General features: G+C 34.8%; 1 protein-coding gene, 1 long non-coding RNA gene and 1 pseudogene across 2 annotated transcripts in view; all 3 read left to right on the top strand.

Moving 5' to 3' along the window:
- LOC134258155 (fibrinogen-like protein A) overlaps nucleotides 1-24186 on the top strand; it is a 51152-nt gene extending 26966 nt beyond the window's left edge. Inside the window, exon 5 of the mRNA XM_062740706.1 lies at nucleotides 23848-24186. Coding sequence (XP_062596690.1) covers nucleotides 23848-24092 — 245 coding nt within the window. The 3' untranslated portion in view covers nucleotides 24093-24186. The remainder of the gene's footprint in view (nucleotides 1-23847) is intronic.
- Nucleotides 1525-21444, top strand: LOC134258153 (uncharacterized). Its single transcript, XR_009990097.1, has 4 exons — nucleotides 1525-2030; nucleotides 2979-3434; nucleotides 8585-8720; nucleotides 21421-21444. It is a non-coding gene; the product is annotated as an uncharacterized LOC134258153 (long non-coding RNA).
- On the top strand, nucleotides 9234-19502 carry LOC134258161 (putative nuclease HARBI1; annotated as a pseudogene).
- Nucleotides 24187-26413: the final 2227 nt, after the last annotated feature.

The raw sequence follows: 26413 nt of genomic DNA, 5'->3' as shown, positions 1-26413 counted from the left end.
GGAAATATACAGCTTACGTCATTTCTATCTGTTACAATCAAAACATTCAGTGATAGACAGCGTAATGGGCGGGTACAATTCGACGCGGACGTTTGGAAAACATCGGATTGAAATTGCAGATCGAAATTCAGTTTCAATCCACCTCAGCTACACTACAATTCGACGCGGACGTGTGGAAAACATCGAATTGAAATTGCAGATCGAATCCACCTGAACTGTTTTCAAAGCTAAGAGTGAATATATGATCCAAAAATCAACTAATTTCAACTCCCGAATACATATTGTTTGAAGTTCACATTAATACGAGTTTTAGCTTATAATTTTAGGGACGCAAAAGATCATAGAAGACAAAGATTATTTTTCAGGAGATATTTGATTCTAGATGAGGGGGGGTGGGGGGGGGGGTAAAAAAATGTCGAGTCAGGTCATGACTTACATGTCATATGACAACAGATTTTATTTCTAGGGTTATAAGAGTGCATTAGTTTTATACTTATTCTCACTGAAAAATGTTGGACAACTTTATTAAAAATTGTTAAGCCCCCCTCCCCTAACACAAACATATATTTACCAAACAGAAATAAAATATTTGTCTCTTAATATTTTTTTTAAAACACTGGACAAAAAAATTCAAACTGTACCAAAATTGAAATTTTACTCTCTTCTGGTTCAATCAATAATGTGCCTTTTAGCGTAGCTGGGGTGGATTGAAAATGAATTTCGATCTGCAATTTCAATTCGATGTTTTCCACACGTCCGCGTCGAATTGTAGCGAAGCTGAGGTGGATTGAAACTGAATTTCGATCTGCATTTTCAATCCAATGTTTTCCAAACGTCCGCGTCGAACTGTACCCGCCCATTACGCTGTCTATCACTGAATGTTTTGATTGTAACAGATAGAAATGACGTAAACTGTATACATGTATTTCCAACTTTGCCAGTTAATGTTCCGCAGTCTTACCTTATTCAAAAAAATACCCCCATGCCACAACACCGGCCTTCACCTTGCCCTTCGGAAATGATACAAATGACGTCACTGGAAACTTACGCATTTTGACGAAGTTATGTCGGTTGCTTCCGTGAAACTCGGAAAACATGTTGCGGTGCATAGCAACATGGTGGCTAAAACATAGCAACAATTTGAAAAGAACAACTTGAAAAGAACGATTTAATGCAATATCTTTTCCATAAAACTAGCGTTTGCGTCCTAAGTCAACAGAACTTTTTATCTGACGTCATACTTTCGTCACTTCAACGGTTCGGGTATTTCCGATTTTGTCGGAAACTTCCGAGAAGTTTGGAACTCGATCCCGATGCTTGGGAAATGATTTCTTTTTATTGTTTTGTTTTATTCTTTTTGCTTTCTTTTTCTTGAATGATAGACAGTACATGTGTAGGTTTATGATAGTAAATAAACTGCGCTCGCCCCAACGGTCACACCGTAAAACATATTATTACTTACTTAAAATTTAGTAAACCTTTAAATAGATTTAACTAAGCATAAAAAGACCATTCGATCACCTGGCTGCGTTACGTAGAACCTGAAATGAGAACGTAATCCGAATTTACTCCGAAATATTTCGTTGCAAGTTGAATTATCAATAAAAATGTGCATTATAAACACAAAATATGACAAACAATTAACAAAGCATACATATTTACCATTGTTTTAAGGAATTAGATCACAATCAGTCAGAAGGAAAGTCTGGAACAAACCATAGAAGGGAACTCTCATTGACTCGGGTTTTTTTTTCTGTAACAGGAAGTGCAAATGGAACCTGGCTATTCAGTTTCGTATTCATCTAAAAATCGGGAAATACCTTAATTTTTATAATTTTCGTAGTTCAAATTTTTATCTTGAAAATGTATCTCCGCTTCAAAGATGAATGTTGATGACTACGTGATATAAATTTACTTTATGGAACCAAAGCTATTTTTTATGGAATGCCGTACGTCACAAATTACGTCATCATGCGGCTTAGAAAGCAGAAAGAAAGAAAGAGCAGAATGTTTTCAACTCCATATTTTCTGTAAGTTTGTAAGAGTCTCATCTTTTTTTTATACCAGATAGATGTAATAACTGTATTTGGGAATATTTGTCGCCTTAATAACAGATTCAAGTGGATCTAACATTATCTATGGTAACGTTATGAGTTGAAAATGAAAGATGGGCTTGATACAGGTTCTCTGCTTTTCTTCCAATATTATTGAAAAGGCCTATTGAACGAGGGTAGGCCTTATGTTTTGGTTTGTTTTTAATTCCTGTTGCACCGGGATCTGGTATATAAAATTAAACTGCAGCAATCAAATAACACACTGTCACATAGTGGCGAATCCAAAGGGGGTGGGGGTGGTGGGGGGTGGGGGGTTGTAGATAGAATGTTCGAGGCTATCGTTAAAATGATAAAATTAATGTCCTACGGACCCGGTGAGAGCTTGTCCCGAGACACAGATTACTCTAACTGCGGGGGTTGCAACTCTCCCTTTGGATTTGCAAAAAAAAAAAATAAAGAATAAGAAGAAAGTTCCAAATTTTTGTTTGTTTGTGTTTTTACCATAGAAAATGTTCAGTAAAAAGCTAATGTAATGTATAAAGAAATTTGGTCGTGAATACAAAATGACCCCCTTACAAAATAGGATTCTCGGGTTCTGAGATCAATATTTTTCTTTCTTATTCAAAAACTTTTCAGGTAATCCATACAAATACTTTTTTCTAGTTTAATCAATCTCCTCCTTTAAAAACCATACTCCACCCGGTATCGTATTAAGTTATTTAACTACATGCACGTGTAAAATGTACATTATTATAATACCCCCCCCCCCCATATATGCAGATATAAAGAGGCTTACTAACATCTAGATTGCAAGACAGAAAGTCCTAGTCAATTCCCTAAAATGATTTGTACTGTACATATATTTACAAAATATTTATTTAAGTTTCGAAAATATTTATTAAATGTTGTTTTCTATAATCACAGGTATAATTTGCTGGTAATAAGCAGATCTATGCATGGCACTCCATTGTACCACACTGATAGCTTCTCAAAGATTATAAATATGATACATGTAAACAGGTAAAAAAAGAATCTAAGAGAGAAATATTTTTTGCAGAGCCTGAGGTATACATTGTTTGTTATTACATGTATAACAATTTTGTATACATGTAGCAAAATCTTAACCATTCAGCTTATTTTTGCTTATCTTGCATTTCTTTAATGTAAATACATGTATATAATCTTTGTTAATTTATAGAATACATGTTTTAAATAAAGTGACAAGAGATAATGAACTAAATGTTATTGAACCTACAGACACTATCTGACATTTCTGAGTTTCTCTGTAGGCACAGTTAATTATCATCACAAGGATCAAATTCAAGTACCAAGGTAGTCGTAACTCCCAAATCTTCCTGATTGTCAAAAGTACCGGTACATGTAAGTATTTTATAATGTTTTTTGTTAGCTCACCTGAGCCGAAGGCTCAAGTGAGCTTTTCTGATCAAAATTTGTCTGTCGTCGTCATTATTGTCATTTACTTTTCACCTTTTCAACTTCCCAAGAACCTCTTTAGGCGAAGGGGATTCAAGTTTGTTCAAATGAAGGCATATAGCATCTATGGGTGAAGGGGAACAAAAATTGTGAATTTCATGGTCCCTGCCCCCCCTGGGGCCTGGGGGGTTGGGGCAAAAACCACTTAAATTAGGGCAATCTTTAAAAATCTTCTTCTTTACTCCTGGACATCAAGCAGTTAAACTGTTGGTATGATTGTAATTAGCATTGAGTCCTCTACCAAAATTGTGAAATTCATGGCCCCAGGGTCAGGGGTTCTAGTGCTAGGGCGGGGCTTAACAGGTTATATAGTGAAAATGCATTATTTCTTAGAAATTCTTCTTTTCTGTTTGTGGGCATAAGAAAAACTAACCAAATGCATAGGTAAGTTGAAAATGACCGCCTTCTACAAAATTGTGAATTTCATGGCCCCAGGGTCAGGGGTTCTAGTGCTAGGGCGGGGCTATATAGATTATATAGTAAAAATGCGTAAATTCTTTTTAAATTCTCCTTTTCTGTTTGTGGGCAATTAAAATAAACTAACCAAGTGCATAGTTATGTTGAATAAGACTGGGTCTTCTCAAATTGTGAATTTAATGGCCCCAGGGTCAGGGGTTCTAGAAGTAGGGTGGGGCTATATATATAGATTATATAGTGAAAATGCAAAAAATTCTTTGAAATTCTTCTTTTCTGTTCTTGGGCATTAAATAAACCAACCAAGTGCATGGCTATGTTGAATAAGGCTGCCTATTTCAAAATTGTGAATTTCATGGCCCCAGGGTCAGGGATTCTAGATCTAGGGCGGGGCTATATAGATTATATGGCAAAAAATGAATTATTTCTTTGAAAATCTTCTTCTTTGCTCCTGAGTATTAAATAAACTAACCTAGTACAAAGTTATGTTGAATAAGGCTCCCTCTTCCAAAATTGTGAATTTCATGGCCCCTGGGTTGGGGGTTCTGGTGTTAGGGCGGGGCTTTCAGGATTCGACACTAACGGTGGACCGGCGGGCCGAGTCCACCAAAAAATTGGAAGGTCCACCAAATGTTCTGGACTGGGTGGACCTTTGGTCCACTTAAAATTTGAACACCGTATTAAAAAAAACAGTGAAATTCCAGGTTTCTTTTCTTTAAATCGAAATTCATCCCTAACTCAAATTATTAATTCCTCCATACCTGTATTTTACATACGTAATAATGTTTTAGGTAATCAGGGGGACCTAGCAACTCGATATATTTTACATGTAAAATTGAAAACTCCAATATTAACAATAATATTGAGACGAAAGAACAATCAACACGGACCTTGAATAAGAAGCATGAAAAATACATGCCAATAGCCAGTCTCTCCTCTGTTTACGTAATGCACAGAAAGGTGTGAAAATTACACTGGGTAACAGGAAATCGCTTCACGCCTGAACGCACATAGTTGGAGATAATACTTGATATTGCGATTACTTAACTTAGCGGAACTCTTTCGCGATGGAGGTAGGAAACGTCTGTTGGCTGGGGACAAATGTGCTATTGAATACAATGCAAGATCGATCATTTTAGAATTTATAAGTACAGATAATTAAAAAATCTTGGTGGAATACCTTGCTTAACAATCGCTGAACCAGCCTAATTAATTTTTGAGAGGAGCTAATTCTAAAATGTTACATTTTTAACGATATTTATAACTCAGGGGGCTCTTTTCATTAAATTTTCATTGAAAGTCGTCGCATTTAAAAGCTGATAAAATAATCTAAACTTTCCTTAATTGACAATCTACTATTTTGAATTCAATTCTTGGCAATGCATTGTTCTTTCGGCATAAAATGTTCAAATCATTCGAATGTCACTACTGTAAACAATGCCATGTGCCCCAGTAATCTCGTGAGATTTGAGCTTTCTCGACTCCCCCGCAAAAGAGCGGTAGTAAGTTAGATAACTACGAGGTAATCGCGATATAACGTATTAGAATTGATTGACATCTGCATTTATGCATTGTTTTTTGTGTGTGTGTTTTTATAGATGTTCAAAGAGGCATAATTTACATTTTATGAATTATTATCCACAGTTTCATTTTTTTTTCTTGATATACATAATATCACTACTTATTTGAATAAATAATAAATTTAGAAAATAATTAATTTATACACATACATGTACCTATATCAGTTTTGCAACGTTGTAAAAATATGATCTAGCCATAGATCATGTAGATACATGAAAAGCTCAGTTATTTAATATTTGAACGTATTAATTAATAATTGTAATTTTGAATCAAATCTACCTTTGGAAACGAAATAAATGCAGGTTTCACCATTGTAACTTAATGATAATTATTAAAATATTTTTATGGTTTGTAGATTAATTAATACATTTTTTTTTTAAGTTTTACAATATTTCTGAAAAAAATGACTAGTCCCTAATCGATTTGATTCTGTTGGCTGGTTAGATTTATGCTTTATTATTCTGACTGGAATCAGTATATATTAAAGTTAGTTTTAATTAATGCCTTGTGTAATAATTCATTCATTCATTCAAACATTTATAAAGGTCCACCAGATATTGAGAAGGTCCACCAATAATTTTTCACAAGTGGACCTGCGGTCCACCAAGGTAAAAAAATTAGTGTCGAACCCTGGCTTTATTGAATATATAGTGAAAATGCATAATTCTTTAAAACTCTTGTTTTCTGCACCTGAGTATTTAACCAATGAACATTTGTACATAATTATGAGGAGGAAGAATGTCTCTTTGAGATTATTGAATTTCAGGGTCCCTGGGTTAGAGATTCTTGTGCTGGGGGGTGGGGGCCCGGGGGGGGGGGGGGTGGCTCTAATGTTTATATAGTGAAAATGCTTGAATTCTTTTGAAATCTTTTCCTTTGTTAATGGGCATAATGCCAATGATCTTAGTATAAATTTATGAAAAAAAACCTGCTTCTGCCAAAAATGGTTAATTTCCTGTCCCCTGAGACAGATGTACTTTGGGGGAGGGGGGGGGGGGTAACGTAGTCTAAAATAAATTAATGCTTTGAAGTCTGCACTTTGGTATTAATCAACAGCATGATGAAATAAAATTTTTAAAAAATTCAAAAGTTTGAAAGATGTGGCCCCAGTGTCAGTGGTTCCTGTGGGATGGGGGAGCTCAACTATGGACCCACCCTAACAGAAGAAGCCCTGACCCAGGGTCCCTGAAATTCACTAAAAGTGGAAATGCATTTTCCCTTTGTTACTCTGATCTACCTCTGAGTTTTAAGTAACCAAAATAAGCATGCTGAGTGTATAATTATGATAAGAAATGGTGCCTCTTTCAAAATTGTGAATTTCATGGCCTCTAGTTTAAAACATGAATCAAATTCAATTGTTGGAAAGTTGTCGCATGATACTCAGGTGACCTATAAGGCCCATGGGCCTCTTGTATTTTTAAAAATCTCAATTCTCAAGATCCATATTATCAGGGACAGGAAAGATTAAACTCATATGGAATCATCCTCAGGTAGTGTAAAATTAAATTTGTTTAAATCATAACCTCCAATGGTAGGTAAAGATCTCAATGGTGGATCAAATTTTTACATAGGATAATTAAGGGAAAAATCTCAGGAACAGAAAAGCTATGTTCACAGTCATATTGATATGTAAGCAACCCTCATGTATTGAAGATATAATTTGTTCAAATCATGAGTACCCTTTGGGGTAGGGATTGAAATGATGGGGTGTCAAATTTCTTCGTTGACCCAACACCAGATTTTTTCCAATTCTGATCTGATTTGTGTGTTTTCCTAGCTGATATGGTCAGGTGAGCGATGTGACCCCAGGGCCTCTTGTTTAAAATTTTAACAATTATGACTAAGCTGGGAATATTTCATTGAATTTTTCTCATCTAAGCCAGAAGCTTAAGTTAGCCCTTTTTATGCCCTTGTAAACAAAGTTTCAGGGTATATAGTTTTTCTCATGTCCATCCGTCTGTCTGTCTCTCTGTCTGTCTGTTTGTCTGCAAAAACTTAAACTTTGCCCATAACTTTTGATTTATTTGAGCCATGACTTTCATATTTCACATGTGTATTTCTTCTGACAAGACCTTTCTTTTGGTACCACCAAATTTAACCTCTTGACCTTGGAGTTTAACCCACTTTTACATGAAAATTTTTAACTTTTACTTTGGCCATATCTTTTGAACAGTAGACACCAGGACATTTATACTTCTCATGTGTATTTTTTATTGAAAGACCTTTCATTGGATACCAACAACTTTGACCCTTTGATCTTGCCTTGTAGATTTCTGTACCTGTAAAAAACTTGAACCTTGGCCATAACTTTTGAACGGTAAGGGATACGGCTTTCATACTTCATTTATATAATCCTTGTGAAAAGACCCTTCATTGGATACCCAGAACTTTGACCCTTTGACCTTTACCTTTGACTTTGACCTACATTAAAAAACAAGCCTTGAGCACAACTTTCAAATGGTTAGGGCTAGTGCTTTCATATTTTACATATTTAATTCTTGTGACAAGACCTTTTATTTGATAACAAGAACTTTGACCCTTTGACCTTGACCATGGAGTTTGACCTACTTTAAAAAAGAAATTAACCTTTGCCATAACTTCTGAAAGGTTAGGGTTAGGGCTTTCATACTCTACATAAGTAATTCTATGTGGCAAGATCTTTCATTGGATACCAAGTAACTTAGCCTTTAGACCTTGACCTTGGAGATTTTTGTACTAATTTAAAAAAAATTAATAATGGCCTCATACTTTCAAATTTCACAATTGCTTTCCAGTGAGAATATCCAATTTTTGGTACCTGTTAATTAAATTTGCATTTAAGAAAAGTTTCATCTTTGCTAAGTTGTCATACGGGGGCATCAGTGTTTCACAAACATATCCTGTTTTTGGTCAAAATTTGTCGTAACATTTTTCATTTTCATGCATTGTTGATCGAAACTTTAAATGCATTTTATAAAAAAAAAGTACAATTGTAAAAATAACAGCTTATAAAAAATTCTTAAATTTGTGAGATTCTCAATAATATGATACATTTCAGCTAGTGACACAAGAGAAAAATGTGGAGTAAATGCCAATAAAGGCTCGACTGCTGGGGTATACCCGACTTCTCGGCAATTTCTGGTTATCACCATCCGATTCAGAGGAGAAGACCAACTTCAAGGTGACTCTTATGCATTGGTAAGGATTGAAATATAATTTCATTAATATGGACACTTGAGGGATGCAAGTGTCAATTTATTGTTATTTCTTTTTAGACCTATTGCTTCTCTTTTCATCAGTTGTTGTGTGTCCCATTAGTAACAAATTATCCATTACTGACTGAACCATTATCAACCAAATTTTGCATGGTAAAAGTGCTTCTTGATAGAATGCAAACAAACTAAGTACATTTTAAGTACATGTATAGTTAAAATACATGTATAGTTATAACGAGTATTAAAGAGTTCCATTTCCAAAATTGTACATTACGTTGCCCCTGTTTACCCAGTAATAGGTTCTGGCTCCGGGATCATGAAACTGTCTTAAATCTTAAGCCAGACTTAACTCCAAAAATTTGCACTTAAAATTTAAGATTGATCTTAAAGTGGATCACAAAAAATGTCTTAGAGTTAAGATTGGAATTTTGTCTTAAATTTTAAGACTGCTAATGGGCAGTCTTTATTTTTAAGATTGGTCTTAATTTCTGTCAAAATGGCTGACCTTATTGGACGTATTCGCCATTATTTTCAACAAAATCCTCATAGAAGGCGTCTTCCTCGTCCTCGTTTATTTCGGGATAGATTTAATCCACTGGAAATGAGGGACGATGATGAACTGTATGAGAGATACCGCTTTCGACGACCGACGATCATCTTTATTGTTGATTTGATTGAAAATTACATTCGCCATCCAACAAGAAGATCCCTCTCTCTGCCAAGTCTTATTCAAGTTCTAGTTTTCTTGAGTTTCGTTGCAACTGGGGCATTCCATCAGGTTGTAGGAGACTCCATACACATCTCCAAGTCCACCGCGGGTAGATGCATTCGACGGGTAGCGGCTGCACTGGTGAGATTTTCCGGAAGATTTATAAAATTCCCAACAGGTCAAGATGCCGTCAATGTGAAAAGGAATTTCCATGCAATAGCAGGTATCTGATTCTATTCATGAGTAAAACAAAAGAAACACTCGCACCAGCCATTCGCTTCCAATATTAACCCGCTTTGTTTTTGTAAACATACACGACCTTCACATTTGTTGCGATGACGCCCCCTATATTCAAGAACGCACAGTACCGTAAACACTCTTACTTACTTATCGTTACTTATCGTTGGTTTCCAATTCAGGCTCCCTAAGGATCCTCTTCATTGGACTCCCTATATCTTACTTCAGTTTTAGTATAACTCACTGCGTGACTTCCGGATATTGCAGCCTTATAGTCATATAAAATGTCTTGGTTTTCCCAGTGTTTATCCAAACGTTGCTTGAAAGAATTAGTAGTCTTCGCACTTATAACATCCTCTGGTAGACTGTTCCAGATCTTAGCAGCTCTCAGGGTGAAGTTATATTTTCTGATATCTAATCTGGCTCTCTGGATTAATAGTTGCTTGGAATTCCCCCTTGCAGTTTCTCTCCCTACATGATCTCTCCTAAATTTCACAAAGTTGGCTGCTTTTGTGTCATATTTTCCACTCGTAATTTTATATATCTCTATCATATCTCCTCTGTGTCTTCTATAGCTGAGTGTTGGTAGTTTGAGTTTCTTCAGTCTCTCAGAATAGGTAAGATCTGACATTCCAGGTATCTGCTTTGTTGCCCTTCTTTGCACTCCCTCCACCATCTCAATATATTTAGTTTTGTATGGGAACCAGACTGAGCTTGCATAGTCCAAGTTTGTTCGAACCAGAGATTTATAGAGCGGAATGAATGTATTTTCATCTAAATGTTGAAATATCCTTCTAATCATGGCAAATGTCGAGTTGGCTTTCTTTACTTTCTCGCATATGTGTTTCTCAAAGGATAAATTTTCGTCGATGATTACTCTTATGTCCTTTTCTTCCTGAACACGCTCTAAAGATTCTCCTAATAACTTGTATGACACCTCTTGTGAAGACTTTTTCCCTATATGCATATATTTACACTTTTCAGGATGGAATTTCAACAACCAAGTGTTGCTCCACTGAGGAGTTTTTCAAGATCTCTTTGCAGTGTTTCCTGATCTCCATTTTCTTTCACAATGTTAAAAATCTTTGAATCATCTGCGAAAAGGTATACCATTGACTCGACGATCTCTGGTAGGTCGTTTATGAATATTACAAACAATATCGGTCCTAAGACGGAGCCTTGTGGGATGCCGGATGTTACATCATGCCACTCGGAACTTCTCCCATTCACTGTAACCTGTTGTTTTCTATCCCTTAGGTAGTCTTGGATCCACTGAATTGTTTCAAGTCCTATTCCATATGCTTTCAGCTTGCTGATAAGACGTCTATGAGGAACTGTATCAAATGCTTTCTGATAGTCCATATATATACAATCTATGGTGTGTCCCTGATCTAATGCCTCCGTCCATTCATCTAAGACTCTGAGTAGTTGTAGTGCGGTTGACCTCCCTCCCATGAAACCATACTGCCTTGTTGTAAATAGATCATTCCTTGTGAAGTGTTCAGTGATCTGATCCCGCATTACCTTTTCCATTGTTTTAAACACGACTGATGTGAGGCTCACAGGTCTATAATTTCCTGCTAAGGACTTGTTCCCTTTCTTGTAAATAGCACTTATTCTGGCTTTTTTCCACTCCATTGGAACCCTTCTTTCCTCCAATGATCTATTGAATATCATAGTTAGTGGTACCGACAGCTCCTCATGTAGTTCCATCAAAAACCTTGGATGATAATTGTCTAATCCTGGAGATTTGTCCACCTTAAGTTCTCTGAGTATTTTCCTAACAGTTTCTTCCTTTATGTAACGTTGTTCCCATTGAATTTGGATTTTTCTGGCTTTACGTTGTGGTACTTCACCATCTGGTTCTTTGGTAAAAACACTACTAAAAAAGTCCGCTAAAATGTTAGCTTTTGTTTCATCATCATCCGTTTTTTCTGATTTCGGATCTCTAGGGTCGGTGCATAAATCTGCAATCCCTTGTCTGCTTTTACTCTTTGAGTTGATATACTGCCATATTCTCTTTGGATTACTCTTTGCTTCCTTTGCTAGATTTTTTTTCGTATTTCTTCCTAGCCTTCCTTACTAGTTTCCCTGCTTCGTTTCGAGTACGATTGTAGTTTCTTCTAACATCTGGATCTTTGTGTACCAGGTACTTGCGTGCCAAGGCATTCTTCTCTTTAATGACATTTAGAGTTTCTTTATCCAAGGGAATTTGCTGGTTTTTCTTCCTTCCAATTTCATAAGTAGGTACATACTTATTCTCTAGATCCTCCATCTTTCCACGAAATTTTGTCCATATTTCATCTATGTTTTCAGAGCCATTCCCCAAAATATGCCTCCAATTTGTCTGCTTAATTTCATCCTTTAGTTCTACATAGTCAGCTTTGCTGTAACTTTTTCTCTTCTTCTTTGTTTTCTTGACATCCACTCTGCACACATAGCTGAATATGATGACACAGTGGTCACTTTTTCCGAGAGGACTTTGTAGTTCCATATCTACTACTGTGTCCGGGTCCTTGGTTATTATCAGGTCTAGCACATTTGGTGTATTAGTTCCCCTCCATCTCGTTGGTTTATTTACCATTTGGAATAAAAAGTTATTTTGTAAGCACTCAAGGAACTTCTGCTCTTCTGAATGAATGTTTGATGATGTCATCATCTCCCAATTAATTCCAGGGTAGTTAAAATCTCCCATCAGTAAATGGTGGGTAAAGTTTAGCTTTGATACTTCACTGATCAAGTTCCTTAAAGTTCTACCGGTTTCTTCCGAACTATCTGATGGTGATCTGTATATCACTCCAATAAGCATGGTCTCATTTCTACTAGTACGCAATTTCACGAACAGGTGCTCACAAAATCTGCTATCAACTTTTATTTCCTCCGCCTTAAGTGATTCATGCACATAGAGTATAATTCCTCTACCAATATCCCCTTCTAGGTTTGTGTGGAACATATTGTATTCCTGTGACCATTCCATGTTGAATTCGGAAGGATTTAGTAGATAAGAAGCATTCTTCGCCTTTACTTCGGTAATCCCTATTACCATCGGTTTTACATCTCGGATTCTGATTTGAAATTCATTGAATTTGTTTCTGAACTGATCGGCGTTTGTATAAAAGCAAGTTAGTCTATTCACAAACTTAAAACTATTTACACTATCTTCACTGTTCTTTTCTATATCTACTCTCCTTCTACCCGAACTTTTACCACTCTGCGCGCCCAGGGTGGTCCTCGTACTCGGAAGGTGAATTCCCCCGAATGTGTCCCTTGTAGTTCTTTAGCCCTTTCATACAGTTTCTTCTAATTTTCCCTTTCAGCTCTTGTCAAGTCATTTGCAATTCTCACCTTGGCAAACTCCAAGTGATCCTTCAAGAATTTTGCACCTTTAAAAAGTTCCACCTTCTTTTTTGTTGTTGTAAGGGTAACAAGCATTGGGCGACTTGCCTTATCCTTTTTGAATTTTCCCTAAACGTACCACTTTCCTGATGTCGGAATTGTCAATATTTGTTTTGCATCCCTTTCCTATAGCCTGCAACTTCTCGTAGTCAAAGTTCCGTCGTGTCTCACTAGATTCTGACTCACACTCCTCAATTCCATATACCACCATGTTATATTCCCGGCTTTTCCTCTCATTTATTTCCTGCAGGACTGCTGTAACATTTTCTTTAGGCTGTACCTCATCGTTATTCGATGTGATTTCAGAATTTCCAGACGCTACTTTATTATTTAGTTCATCCTTGACGATTGCACGGACATCATTTTCACTGCATTTGCTTTGCACTTCCTTTTCAAGTTTATCAATCCTTGACTCAAATATTTTCATTATTTCCTTGCACCTATCCTCTATCTCTCTATCCACCACTATGTTCTTTTCGACTTTTTCTCTGCATGTACCACAAAACCACATGACATCACTTTTTGACATAATGTTATATTCCTCAACTGATTTTTTCAGACATTTTATGCAGAAATGATTGGTACATCGTTGACACTCAAGGAGCTTGTCTTCGTCCGACATGAATTCGTTTTTACATAAGTTACAGCACCAAACTTCTTCATTGTCTAATGCTAGTACACAATGAGATTTCTTGGGCGAATTGTTCCTAGAGTTATCCCTAGAGGAAGGGCATGAAGCTGTTTTAATCGGTCTCCCCCTTCTTTTACTTTTTGTTTCCCCGCTCTGATCGCCGACGCCATCTTGGATATTTTTTGTTGTAGCCATCTTACCATGAATCAACAAAAACCTCGGTCTGGTATTACTAATATCACACAATACTTATTCACTTGCCTACCCGTCACACCAATTAATACTCTTACACACTACAAGAGCGATAAAAGCTCGAATATATGCTCGAAATGTCAATATCTTCTTCCTGGAATTTACAGGCTGCCGTCCACCGGAAGTCACGTGTAAATAACACTTGTAAAACGATCTATCAATGTGAAACGAAACGGGTGGAAAGGCTTAGGGAAATTTAGAAAACCCTTATTTATTTAATAACATAACTCATAACTTTTAGTTGTAGGGCAATAGATGTTACCAATTTAGGCAATATGTCTAATAACTTACATAATGATTTACAGTTGTGCAACCTGTTTAATTATATATACGTAATAAACCTTTATCAAAATGAGAGAACTTACAGCAAATTATTGCTTTCCAAGCTTCCCCACGTGTCTTATAGTTACAATGGTTTATATACCATTTGGAAACAATAGAAAATTCAACTTAAAATCTAGTGAATGCACCCAAGGTATGTACTTTGACTGATTTTAGTAACACCCAAAAGGTTAAATTTCCTCGATAATAGCCAATCAGAATTTGGATAAACATAAACATGTGCCTAAAAACACGTGGTATTACCTGAGAAGGTTTGTAAATAAAAACAAATGATATTGGGGAGAAGGCAATGTACAAACATATGCAAAATGACATAATATTATTAAAATAATTTAATAAATACATTTATGCCTTGTTTTTAGCTAAGTGAGCTTTTCTGATCAAAATTTGTCCGTTGTCTGTCGTCGTTGGCGTCGTTGTCGTCGTTGTTGGCGTTGTCGTTGTTGTAAACTTTTCACATTTTCATCTTCTTCTCTAGAACCACTGGGCCAATTTCAACCAAACTTGCTACAAAGTATCCTTGGGTAAAGGGGATTCAAGTTTGTTCAAATGAAGGGCCACGCCCTTTTCCAAGGGGAGATAATTATGAATTAGAGAAAAATTAATAGCATTTTAAAAAAATCTTCTTCTCAAGAACCACTGGGCCAGGAAAGATGAAACTCATGTGGAATCATCCTCAGGTAGTGTAGATTCAAGTTTGTTCAAATCATAACCCCCAGGGGTAGGGTGGGGCCAAAATGGCCAATCAAAGTTTAACATAGGAATATATATATACCTAGGTATAATACTCTCAAATTCTGGTTCTTTCAAAGAAGCAAGGTGTAATTTATATAACAAAGCTTTAAAGTCATCATTTAAAATATACAAAGATATAAAATTGACAGATCCAAACATTAATACTTTACTTCATCTATTTGATCACATGATCAAGCCAATAGCTACCTATGGATCCGAAATATGGGGTGTATTGTCATCATCAATACAAAGAAAAGAAAAATGTTTATTTGATATATTTAAAGATTGGGAGATTGAGAATCTTCATATGAAATTTTGCAAATTTATCATAGGGTCTGGGAAAAGAAGTACCAGTATTGCAGTTCTATCTGAACTGGGTAGACAACCGATATTTTATTCTATTATTATAGCAATTATATCTTACTGGCACAGACTGGAAAACATGCCTGAAAACTCTTTGTTATACAATGCATACAAAGAAAGCATTATCTTGGACAGTTGTAATGTAAATAGTTGGTTTTCAAATGTAACATATTTCTGTAACAGAATGGGCATAGATTTGTCAAGATGTAAATCAATGAAACTAATAACTTTAAAGAAACATCTGAAAAAAATTATTAGAGAAGATTTCCTTCAATATTGGTTCAAACAAAGAGATGATGGTTGTCTATCGGGTAAACTTACAACATATTTCTATATAAAAAGAAGTTTTGAAATTGAAAAGTATTTATTATTAAAAAATTTTGAACAAAGAAAAATTATATGCAAATTTAGAGTGAGTTCACATAACCTCAGAATAGAAAGTGGAAGATACGAAAAAAAACTAAACTCTGTTGGAGAGCAAACCACCCTTGCAAGAAATGAAAGAATTTGTAAAATGTGCGACATGAACTGTGTGGAAGATGAGATACACTCACTGACTGAATGTCCATTATATAAACATGATAGAGATTACTTTTTAGCTCACCTGAGCCGAAGGCTCAAGTGAGCTTTTCTGATCACATTTTGTCCGGCGTCCGTCTGTCCGTCTGTCTGTCTGTCTGTCTGTAAACTTTTCACATTTTCAACTTCTTCTCAAGCACCGCTGGGCCAATTTCAACCAAACTTAATTGCCACAAAACATCCTTTGGTGAAGGGGATTTAAGTATGTTCAAATGAAGGGCCACGCCCTAATTTAAGGGGAGATAATTGGGAATTAATGAAAATTTGGTGGCATATTTTAAAAATCTTCTTCTCAAGAACCACTGTGCCAGGAAAGATGAAACTTATGGGAAAACATCCTCAGGTAGTGTAGATTCAAATTTGTTCAAATCATGACCCCACTGGGTAGGGCGGGGCCAAAATGGCCGACCAAAGTTTTACATAGAAATATATAGGAAAACTCTTTAAAAATCTTCTTCTCAAGAATGACAAAGCCATAATTCATCATATTTATATGGGAGCATGCTCAGGTAGTGTAGATTCAAGTTTGTAAAAATCATGACCCCCAGGGGTAGGGCGGGGCCAAAATGGCCGACCAAAGTTTTACAAAGAAATATATAGGAAAGTTCTTTAAAAATCTTCTTCTAAAGAATGACAAACCCATAATTCATCATATTTATATGGGAGCATGCTCAGGTAGTGTAGATTCAAATTTGTTCAAATCATGACCCCCGGGGGTAGGGCGGGGCCAAAAGGGCCGACCAAAGTTTTACATAGAAATATATAGGAAAATTCTTTTTAAAATCTTCTTCTAAAGAATGACAAAGCAATAATTCATTTTATTTATATGGAAGCATGTTCAGGTAGTGTAGATTCAAGTTTGTTCAAATCATGACCCCACTGGGTAGGGCGGGGCCAAAATGGCCGACCAAAGTTTTACATAGAAATATATAGGAAAATTCTTTAAACATCTGCTTCTCAAGAATGACAAAGCCATAATTCATCATACTTATATGGATGCATGTTCAGGTAGTGTAGATTCAAGTTTGTTCAAATCATGACCCCACTGGGTAGGGCGGGGCCAAAATGGCCGACCAAAGTTTTACATAGAAATATTTAGGAAATTTCTTAAAACATCTTCTTCTCAAGAATGACAAAGTCATAATTTATCATATTAATATGGAAGCATGCTCAGGTAGTGTAGATTCATATTTGTTCAAATCATGACCCCCGGGGGTAGGGCGGGCTAAAATGGCCGACCAAAGTTTTACATAGAAATATATAGGAAAATTCTTTAAAAATCTTCTTCTCAAGAATGACAAAGCCATAATTCATCTTATTTATATGGAAGCATGCTCAGGTAGTGTAGATTCAAGTTTGTTCAAATCATGACCCCTCGGGGTAGGGCAGGGCCAAAATGACCGACCAAAGTTTTACATTGAAATATATAGGAAAATTCTTTAAACATCTTCTTCTCGAGAATGACAAAGCTATAATTCATCATATTTATATGGAAGCATGCTCAAGTAGTGTAGATTCAAATTTGTTCAAATCATGACCCCCAGGGGTAAGGCGGGGCCAAAATGGCCGACCAAAGTTTTTGAAGATATATATAGGAAAATTCTTAAAAAATCATTTCTAAAAAATAGCAAATCCATGATTGGTCATGGGACTACTTTTGGATTTAAACTACAATAAACAGCCATTTTCTACCTTTTTCTACCCTTATAGTGCTCATGTGAGCGATGTGGCCCATGGGCCTCTTGTTTAATAATATTATGTCATTTTGCATATATTTGTATATTGTTACTAACAAAAATCATTCCTGTCACACCTTGTTATTAACAAGATAACATTAAATTCAGACTCCCTTTTTTAACAACATTTTTGTTATTAATTTTTTCTTCCATATATTTGCCCCATGATCTGCATGATAAATAATTCTAATAGTTAATTTCTATAAACAATTAAGAGGCTCAAGAATGACTCATCTGAGAATTTAAACAGAAATGTACAGCTATATATATAGTTATGTCCATAAATATTTGCAATGTTAATTGGCAAATTAATTATACAATGTACTCTGTTGTGGTCTTTGCAAAAATTGGGATTGTTTGCAAATATATATGATTATGATTGACTGTTTTTTTTCTATGCATTCCCAAGCTAGGATCACATCTTCTCAGCACTGTGACTCTTTGAGGATCTCCATTTGAGTGAAAAATTCTCGAGAGGGACATTAAACAATACACAATCAATCAATCTTAGCACTGTGACTTAATGCACCCTGCTTAAGGGATCATAATTTAAAGCTGTTGTTTGCTTTCCTTTGAAGGTTTTCCGGTATACTTGGATGCATCGATGGAACTTTTATAAGGATACAAACACCCAAAGAAAACGAGCAGGACTTTGTTAACCGTATAGGTTACCATTCCTTGAATGTACAGGTAAAATGGGAATACAGTCAAAACACGCCATCTCGAACTCCATGGTACTGAAAAAAACTTTAAAATATATCTGAGTATCAGAGATGTCAAGGGTAAAATATTGTAGGAATAAGGTTCAGACTGTCAGATCATTTTAGCATATCCATGGCATTCGAGATACGAGTGTTGAGATACTGTTCAACTGTAATATATTTTTACCTTTTTTTGGCTTGGACTGTGTTATAAAAATTTAACAGAAACCCATACCTGAAAAAGCAATATGGTAATCTTTTTTTTCCATCCATATATTTCAGATGACATGTGACAGTAATTTCCTAGTAACAAACTGTGTTGCAAGATGGCCAGGCTCGTGTCATGACTCAAGAATATTTCGGGAGAGCAAGCTCTGTGAGCAATTTGAAAATGGTAATACATTATAATACATGTAACTCAATACCATAATGAGTATACTCAACATTGTCTTGAAGTTGAGCTAAAATATATATGTGTTGCCTTGTCATTTAAATTATATAATTATATATATATATACTTTGTACATACATTATTTTTTAAGGTCAGCATGATGGAATATTATTGGGAGACTCGGCTTACCCTTGTTAAACTTACCTGATGACTCCTTTTAACACAACTAATGATGTGCACTACAGGGAGAAATTCAATAGGGCCCTTTGTAGGACAAGAGTCCTCACTGAACAAACCTATGGTATTTTGAAAAGGAGATTCCCCTGCCTGTCAGTAGGACTTCATACCAACCCGAACAGAGCGTGTATGTATGTTGTGTCATGCGTTATGCTGCATAACATAGGGATCCTACGCCAAGACATTGTAACCACAGACATTAATGACTTAGTAATAGCTGGTCCTGACATTGAGGACAACTTGCAGCTGATGAACCAAAATGGATTTGGTTACCGAGAATATATTGCTCGTCAGTTCTTTAACTGAAAATATTATCTGTAACTTTTGTTCACATCCTATTTTTATCCAAAATAGGTCAAACTTAATGGTAAGACATATTTATACTTTATACGCTCCTTAATATTTTATTATGCGGTATAAAGATTACCCCCTCTCCGTATGTCATCTCAATAGTCTATATGTAACAAAAGATACAAATAAATTAATAATATTGTAGGGATGACAATGGAGTGCAGAATTGCTAATCGGTCAACTGCATGATTTTCATATATAAATAAATAAACCAATATTTGTGCATCATTTATACATATATATAATGTCGATGGACAAAATTAAATAAAATTGAAAAAGTTGAAGAATTAACAGTGCATGATCTACAATGATATAATTAGCATGATTAAGGCATGAAAGTTGACCCAGTTCCATACATTTATTTAAAAGCTAAAAAAAAAAACAGGGAGAGACTGCATGTGTGTGTACATTTGTAAATGCATACATGAATTACAGTTTCATAAATTAAGCAGGTCAGCTTTGGCCATTCATTGTATTAGCCCTTAATTATCCACACAAAAAATCCACGACACGTTTTTTTCATGCAGTAAGTATAATTAAATGGTTCTTCTTTTTTTTCTTTCAAATTGCTTCTACCTAGGTGAAAATGATCAGTAACGAGTTGAACTTTCTTTAACAAACTTTACTTCATGATATTTTTTTTTTGATCGACTCTCATGTACATGTTCTTTTTTTTACTATGCTAAAGATAACAGCAAGCTGATAGTGACTTACGCATTGATCAAGTCGGCAATCTCCTTCCATGCTTTCGCTTTCTCCCCCGCTGTTCTGCCTGAACCATCTAACTTTCCGAACAACAATGATTCTCTCTTCTTTACCTCCTCAACTAACAGTATTTCATCTTTCAGTAACCAATTAACTTTCCTATTCCTCTCCTTTGTGATCTTACTACTTTCACTAGTTTCAGCTATTTCAGTCATTTTTGTTTCGACGGCAGACGATTATGTAACTTCAACATTGAAGAGTTCCAATAAATTACTGTAAGCGCGCTAAAGATCACGCATGCTACTATAGCGATAAAGATTTTCAGTCATGCTTTTTGCTTAGCATAATCTTTGTTAATATTTGGCTTAGTCTCTTTTATGATCCACTTAAGAACGCAATCTTAATTAAGTCTACATTTTAAAATTAAGACAAAATTCTGACTTTAATTTAAGACAGTTTCATGATCCCGGAGCCTGAATTTAGTGATGTTATAGTAGACATAAAAAATGCAGTAATTCTTTGACAGTCATCTTTTTCTGCTCCTAGAGACTCAGCAAATAAACTTAATGCATACATATATTATTTTATCTTATCTTTATGCCTTTATATATGCCTATACGACATCTTAAAGCGAGGACTGAAATGCAAGGCAAACTTAAATGTCAATGTCAAAAGGTCAAAATTGTTAGCATCTGAAGGAAGGTTTTGTCATGCGGAATAATTTAACCTGTGACATATGAGAATTTTAGTATTAACTGTTTTAAAAGGTGTGGCCTAGATTATATTTTTTAAAAGTGGGTCAAACTCTTAGGTCAAAACCAATTTTAAGGTAAAAAAAAACTTATTGAAGGGTCTTTCACAATGATTACAAAATAATGTGAATTATCAGATTGATAGCACTAACTGTTCAAAATTATAGCCTAGGTTAAAGTTCAGGGATTTTTTTTTTGTAAAAGTGGATCAAACCCTAATATCAAGGTCAAGAGGTCAAATTTTATAGTACCCCTATAAAGTTCTTGTTACATGAAATACACCTGTGGAATATGAATTAAGCCATAGCCCCACCCACTCATAAGTGTGTTGAAAGGTTAAATAGACAGAAAGATGGACATAACAGTAAAAAAACAATATAAACCGAACAATCTTTGATAACAGAGGCAAAATTAGCTAGTGCATACAAAATGTAATATTTCCATGACCGTTTAAATAATAAAACAGATTCAAACTTATTCCTTTAAAAAGTTGAACTTTGAAGATATAAAATTCATGACAAGTCTTAATATTATTTTTAGATTTATTTCTGTTCTTTGCTTTACAGAGAGCTTTCGCTGATGGACACAAAGAAGAAATTGTTCAGAAAAAATCCAGCTACCACAGCCACATATTTCTGGCTTGCATTCAGAAGGAACACAGATGCAGTGGTAGGTAAATTTTGCTTTTAAATGCCCTACAGATACAGATACAAATTGCATCATCAGATAAAGGTCAATGAAACAGAGACAATTATCTCAAGGTTTAATTGATACCTGACACAAGATTGTTTTTAAGTTTTAAGTCATTTGCAGGAAAATTGTTTTCATTTTTTTTCAATAATTTTATACTTAAGAAACATTATAATTATTAGCTTACCTGAGCCGAAGGCTCAAGTGAGCTTTCCTGATCAAAATTTGGGTGAAGGGGATTCAAGTTTGTTCAAATGAGGGGCCACGCCCTCTTCCAAGGGGAGATGATTATGAATTAGTGAAAAATTAATAGCATGTTTAAAAAATCTTCTTCTCAAGAACCACTGGGCCAGGAAAGATGAAACTCATGTGAAATCATCCTCAGGTAGTGTAGATTGAGGTTTGTTTAAATCATGACCCCCTGGGGTAGGGTGTGACCAAAATGGCCGATCAAAATTTTACAAAGGAACTTATAGGAAAAATCTTTAAAAATCTTCTTCTCAAGAACCACTGGGTCAGGAAAGATGAAACTCATGTGGAATCATATTCATGAGGTAGTGTAGATTGAAGTTTGTTCAAATCATGACCCCGGGGAGTAGGGTGGGGCCAAAATAGTGAGATTTATAGGGAATCATCTTAGGTAGTGTAGATTCAAGTTTGTTAAAATCATGACCCCCTTGGGGGGTTAAAATTCATGCCCCTTCCCCCCTCAGTAAACTTTCAGTTTTGATCTGATATGTGCTTTTTCCTAGCCAATTGCTTAGGTGAGCGATGTGGCCCCTGGGCCTCTTGTACTTTTATTTAAGAAATAAGGTATCATTTTTTGAGTTTTATTGAGATGTAAAACGGGTTGGTCACGTGATCAAATCCCATAAAGCCCGAAGGGCTTTATGGAAGATTTGATCATGTGCCAACCCGTTTTACATCTCAATAAAACTCAAAAAATGATACCTTATTACTTATATTTACATTTGTGACTTATTCATACTTTATATTTGCCTGATTGTTACTTTTAACGTGTGAAATGCCTTAATTTTTCAAACACAACGGCATGTATGTAATCCACTAAACGCGCGTCGACCCTTTATGACGTCACAGAGAAATTACGTCGAACGTTTATCCAAACGCACATCTATGACCTCTTGACCCCATACCTGTATTTACACAGTTATAAAAACGCTTGCCTTTAGTAGTGTTATATAAAGGAAAACATTTGCAAATGTAAATATTATGATTTATGATGTATGATTTTGAATTAATTATAATTTATGATGTATGATTTTTAATTTTTTAAAGATCATTTACAATGTAGGCAAAATAAATATAACCTTACCAAATTGAACTTAGGGGTGATATGAGATTGCTATATCTACATTTGTTCATATTTTATGTTATCCTGATAAATAGGGAAATATTAACTTTGGAAATGCAGTTGTATTAAATTCATGACTGTATTTCATTTACCGGTACCCAGTATTCATTACAATTATTTTCTCTTGCAGATGAAACAATCTCTAGACAGATGGGTGGCCCTTGAGCAGAGAATGTTAAAAAGAATTGAAGCATTCAATAAAGAAGATTAAGAAACAGAATGTGTCCAGTTGTTTGTTCATCAAAAGAATAACTTGGATAATCATAGTGGTGCTTCCTCAAAATCTGCATGTGTTCAAATTAAGCAGTTTCAAATTAAGATTTAGATAAAGCTCATAAAGTCATTTGCTGGATCAGATTTTGAGATTGTACTTAATGCATTTTTTTGAATATCAGTAACAGTGAAACCTTGATGATTAGTTGTACAAATTCATATACAGATCTAAGAATTAGAATTTCCTAATACTTTTCATCAAATGGATTAAAAGAATTGAAAGTTCAATTAACTGGGAAAAATATATACTGAGTACATCACATGGATTTGATATGAATATATTATGATATTCACATGAAATTCGCACGACATTCATATGAAAATCTGTAAAGAAAGTAACAAAAATATTCATATAAATTTCGTGCGAATTTTTATTCGCATGATATTCGTGCGAATTTCATGTCAAAATTGCATGATATTTTCATGCGAATATCATGCATGGTCCTTTTCGTCTCCTTTTCATGCGAAGAATTCGCATGATATTCGTGCGAATTTCATATGAAGTTCATGCGAGCCACTTTTGCCTGTGTATAAATGTTAAGGGAAAGTCATTTTACAAACTTTTACATAAAACATCTTGAGATTGTACATGATTAAACTAGGTATATTTTATTTTGTTACGACAATTTTAAATTAATCAGCAGTTTCTTTGTTGCAGGTAACAGTTTGTATTTTAACAACGGTAATAAATTCAGTACCAAGGACCAGGACAACATCATTAACGGAAGACGTAACTGTGCTACAGGAGGCTGGTGGTACAGGAGCTCGTGTCTTTTTACAAACCTTAACGGGCTGAATGCTAAGCTTGGTGTGTCTGGTATAGAATACCCGATATGGTATGGCTGGGAAAAAAATCATGAAGCATTAAAACAGACACAGATGATGATCAGACTCAAAAGTTAAATCAATGTTATGATTCATGAATAATATTTTTGTTGTGATATTGTCATTTTATTACAAACATACTTTTGTTTATTTGTTAATCTGAATACGTTAGAAAAACGTTTAATATTAGTTTTTTCTTTTTTATTATTATTAATATACAAGTATCTCTTCTAACAATTCAGAAAACAGTATTTGTCTTTTAGTATGCATTGTAAATAATGATAAAAATATTTTCTTAAATAAAATGATAGAAGAAATAGCGTTGAATTTGAAATAACATGCATTTTAAATACATAGCTAGCAAACGCCAGCTCTTGTAGGCAATTTTGCTGTAAACTATTTAAGGGGACAAAGGATGTATGGTCATGTGACTCAGTTGAATTACGTAATAATCTCTGATAAAATATGTACAAAACGAGATTGAAACCACGTTACTTGTATAATTTTGTGACTGTTTGTTTGCGTTCACCATCTAGTATAAAAATATCTGAAAATATTTAAAATTTCTTGCAAATATTATCAAATTACGGAATAGATTAATCCACTCTTCCGTTTCCCTACACTGCGCGTCCAGCGCGCTGTTGACGTCATAGTGGATCTCTAAGTACAGTAAGATCATACATGGTAAAACGGGTAGCATAAAATCATAAAAACGGGCCATAATCTGTACATGGTGGGGTATTCTGTGAATTTGAAAACGCAAAAAATATTTTTACATGGTTGTTGACAGAAATGTACTGTGGGTATGTCTTATTTCGCTTATTTCAGAAATGTGTGACGTCATAGTTGGGTTTTCCCGTACTCAAGAAATGTAAACATGACACGTTTTTCTCATGATCATGTCTCGTTTAACGTTGCCCCGTGCAATATTGAGCTCAGCTTAACCAATCGATATTTTTACAGTTAATCAATACAATGACGAACTTGAACTTAAACGTAAATTTTCAAATATTCAATGATAGGATTTGCAAATTATTTATTTTTTTGTTTAAGTTGTCTTAAAAAGTTCGTAAATTTCCGTCTCCAGATGTGGTGTTACAAAAAATACTCATAAACGTATCCCTGAATCCACAAAGTTATGTTAATTTATCCACAACATTTCTTTATAGTTAAAAATTAAAGTTAATCATGTACTATATAGGGAAAATTATCAAATTTCCAATATTTTTGCAGAAAAAGCGAACTGGAATATTAGCAATGCATTTTCTAATTGCAAGTTGATGAACAAATATATTTTAGGTTTAAAAACGATAGGTATCCAGGCATTTAAAGGGGGGAAAAATCAGGTTGTATTTTTACAAATTAAATTTTTAAAAATAGAACAAAAAATAAGACAACATGAGGCTACATGTTAACATAAGATTACATGTAAACTGGAACAAAGCTATCTTCTATGAACAAAACTTTTTTTCTCTACAGTTGTATGAGTATGTATTAAATTAAAAATTCTTTTGTAATTTTATACGTTCCTTCTGTCGATTTCTGCACACTTATCAAACACTTACATAAAAAATCATTTGTCGAATTCGATAAATTCTGAATCAAGGGTCCCATCTTACGCAAGATTGAGTGACTTCCACATCACCACTCCAGTGGATTGCGAGCTTATTTAGTGTCAAAAGAAAGACCATCTTAATTTGTCTGGAATCCCAAGTTTCGTCCAATAAATCTAACGACTCGAACATATTAAATTGGGGGAAAATGATATTACTTGCGAAATATATTAGAATGGAATAACAAAATTTGCCATCAAAACTTTGTTATCAGAGTAGAAAACGTCCAAAACAGAATTGCGTGATTGAGGGGCAACGGTATATGCGTTAAAATGCGTGATTGCAGGGATAGGGGTTAATAAGTCTTCATAACAAAGGTATCAATTTATGTATACACTTTTGAATTAATAAATCTCTTAAATCAATAATTATTTGGAACTGATCAAAATCCGGAAATGGCCAACGTACAAAGTGAAAAAATTCGTTCATCTGATATTTTTTGTATTTTTTATACCGTCCAGTTTCAATTACAAGCCTGTGAGCTGATATTCGTTACCATGTTATGACTAGTACTGATCTATGTTTATTGTTTTAAAAGGTCTTCCGTTTCCAACGGAAGACCTTCTACTGATTCTGTTGGTAAAGATTTTTTTCTTTCTACTTCCTAGACGCCAACTTTGAAGCCTCATATCTCAATCATTTCTCAATTGATTTCGCTCAAATTTAAGAGGTACTAAGAAGTTACTAAATTCTATCAAATTGCTGTCAAAAATTTCAAAAAGTCACTTCCGGTTTTGAGTTATTTCCCTTTAAACGAAAATTTATAGGCTTTCGTTTCCAGACAAA

This window comes from Saccostrea cucullata, unplaced genomic scaffold (genome assembly GCF_032062105.1).
Source record: "Saccostrea cucullata isolate Sc308-1 unplaced genomic scaffold, CSIRO_AGI_Scuc_v1 ctg1467, whole genome shotgun sequence".
Classification (NCBI taxonomy): Eukaryota; Metazoa; Mollusca; class Bivalvia; order Ostreida; family Ostreidae; genus Saccostrea; species Saccostrea cuccullata.
The sequence above is the reverse complement of the archived record's forward strand: the minus strand, read 5'-3'. Positions and strand labels throughout refer to the sequence as shown.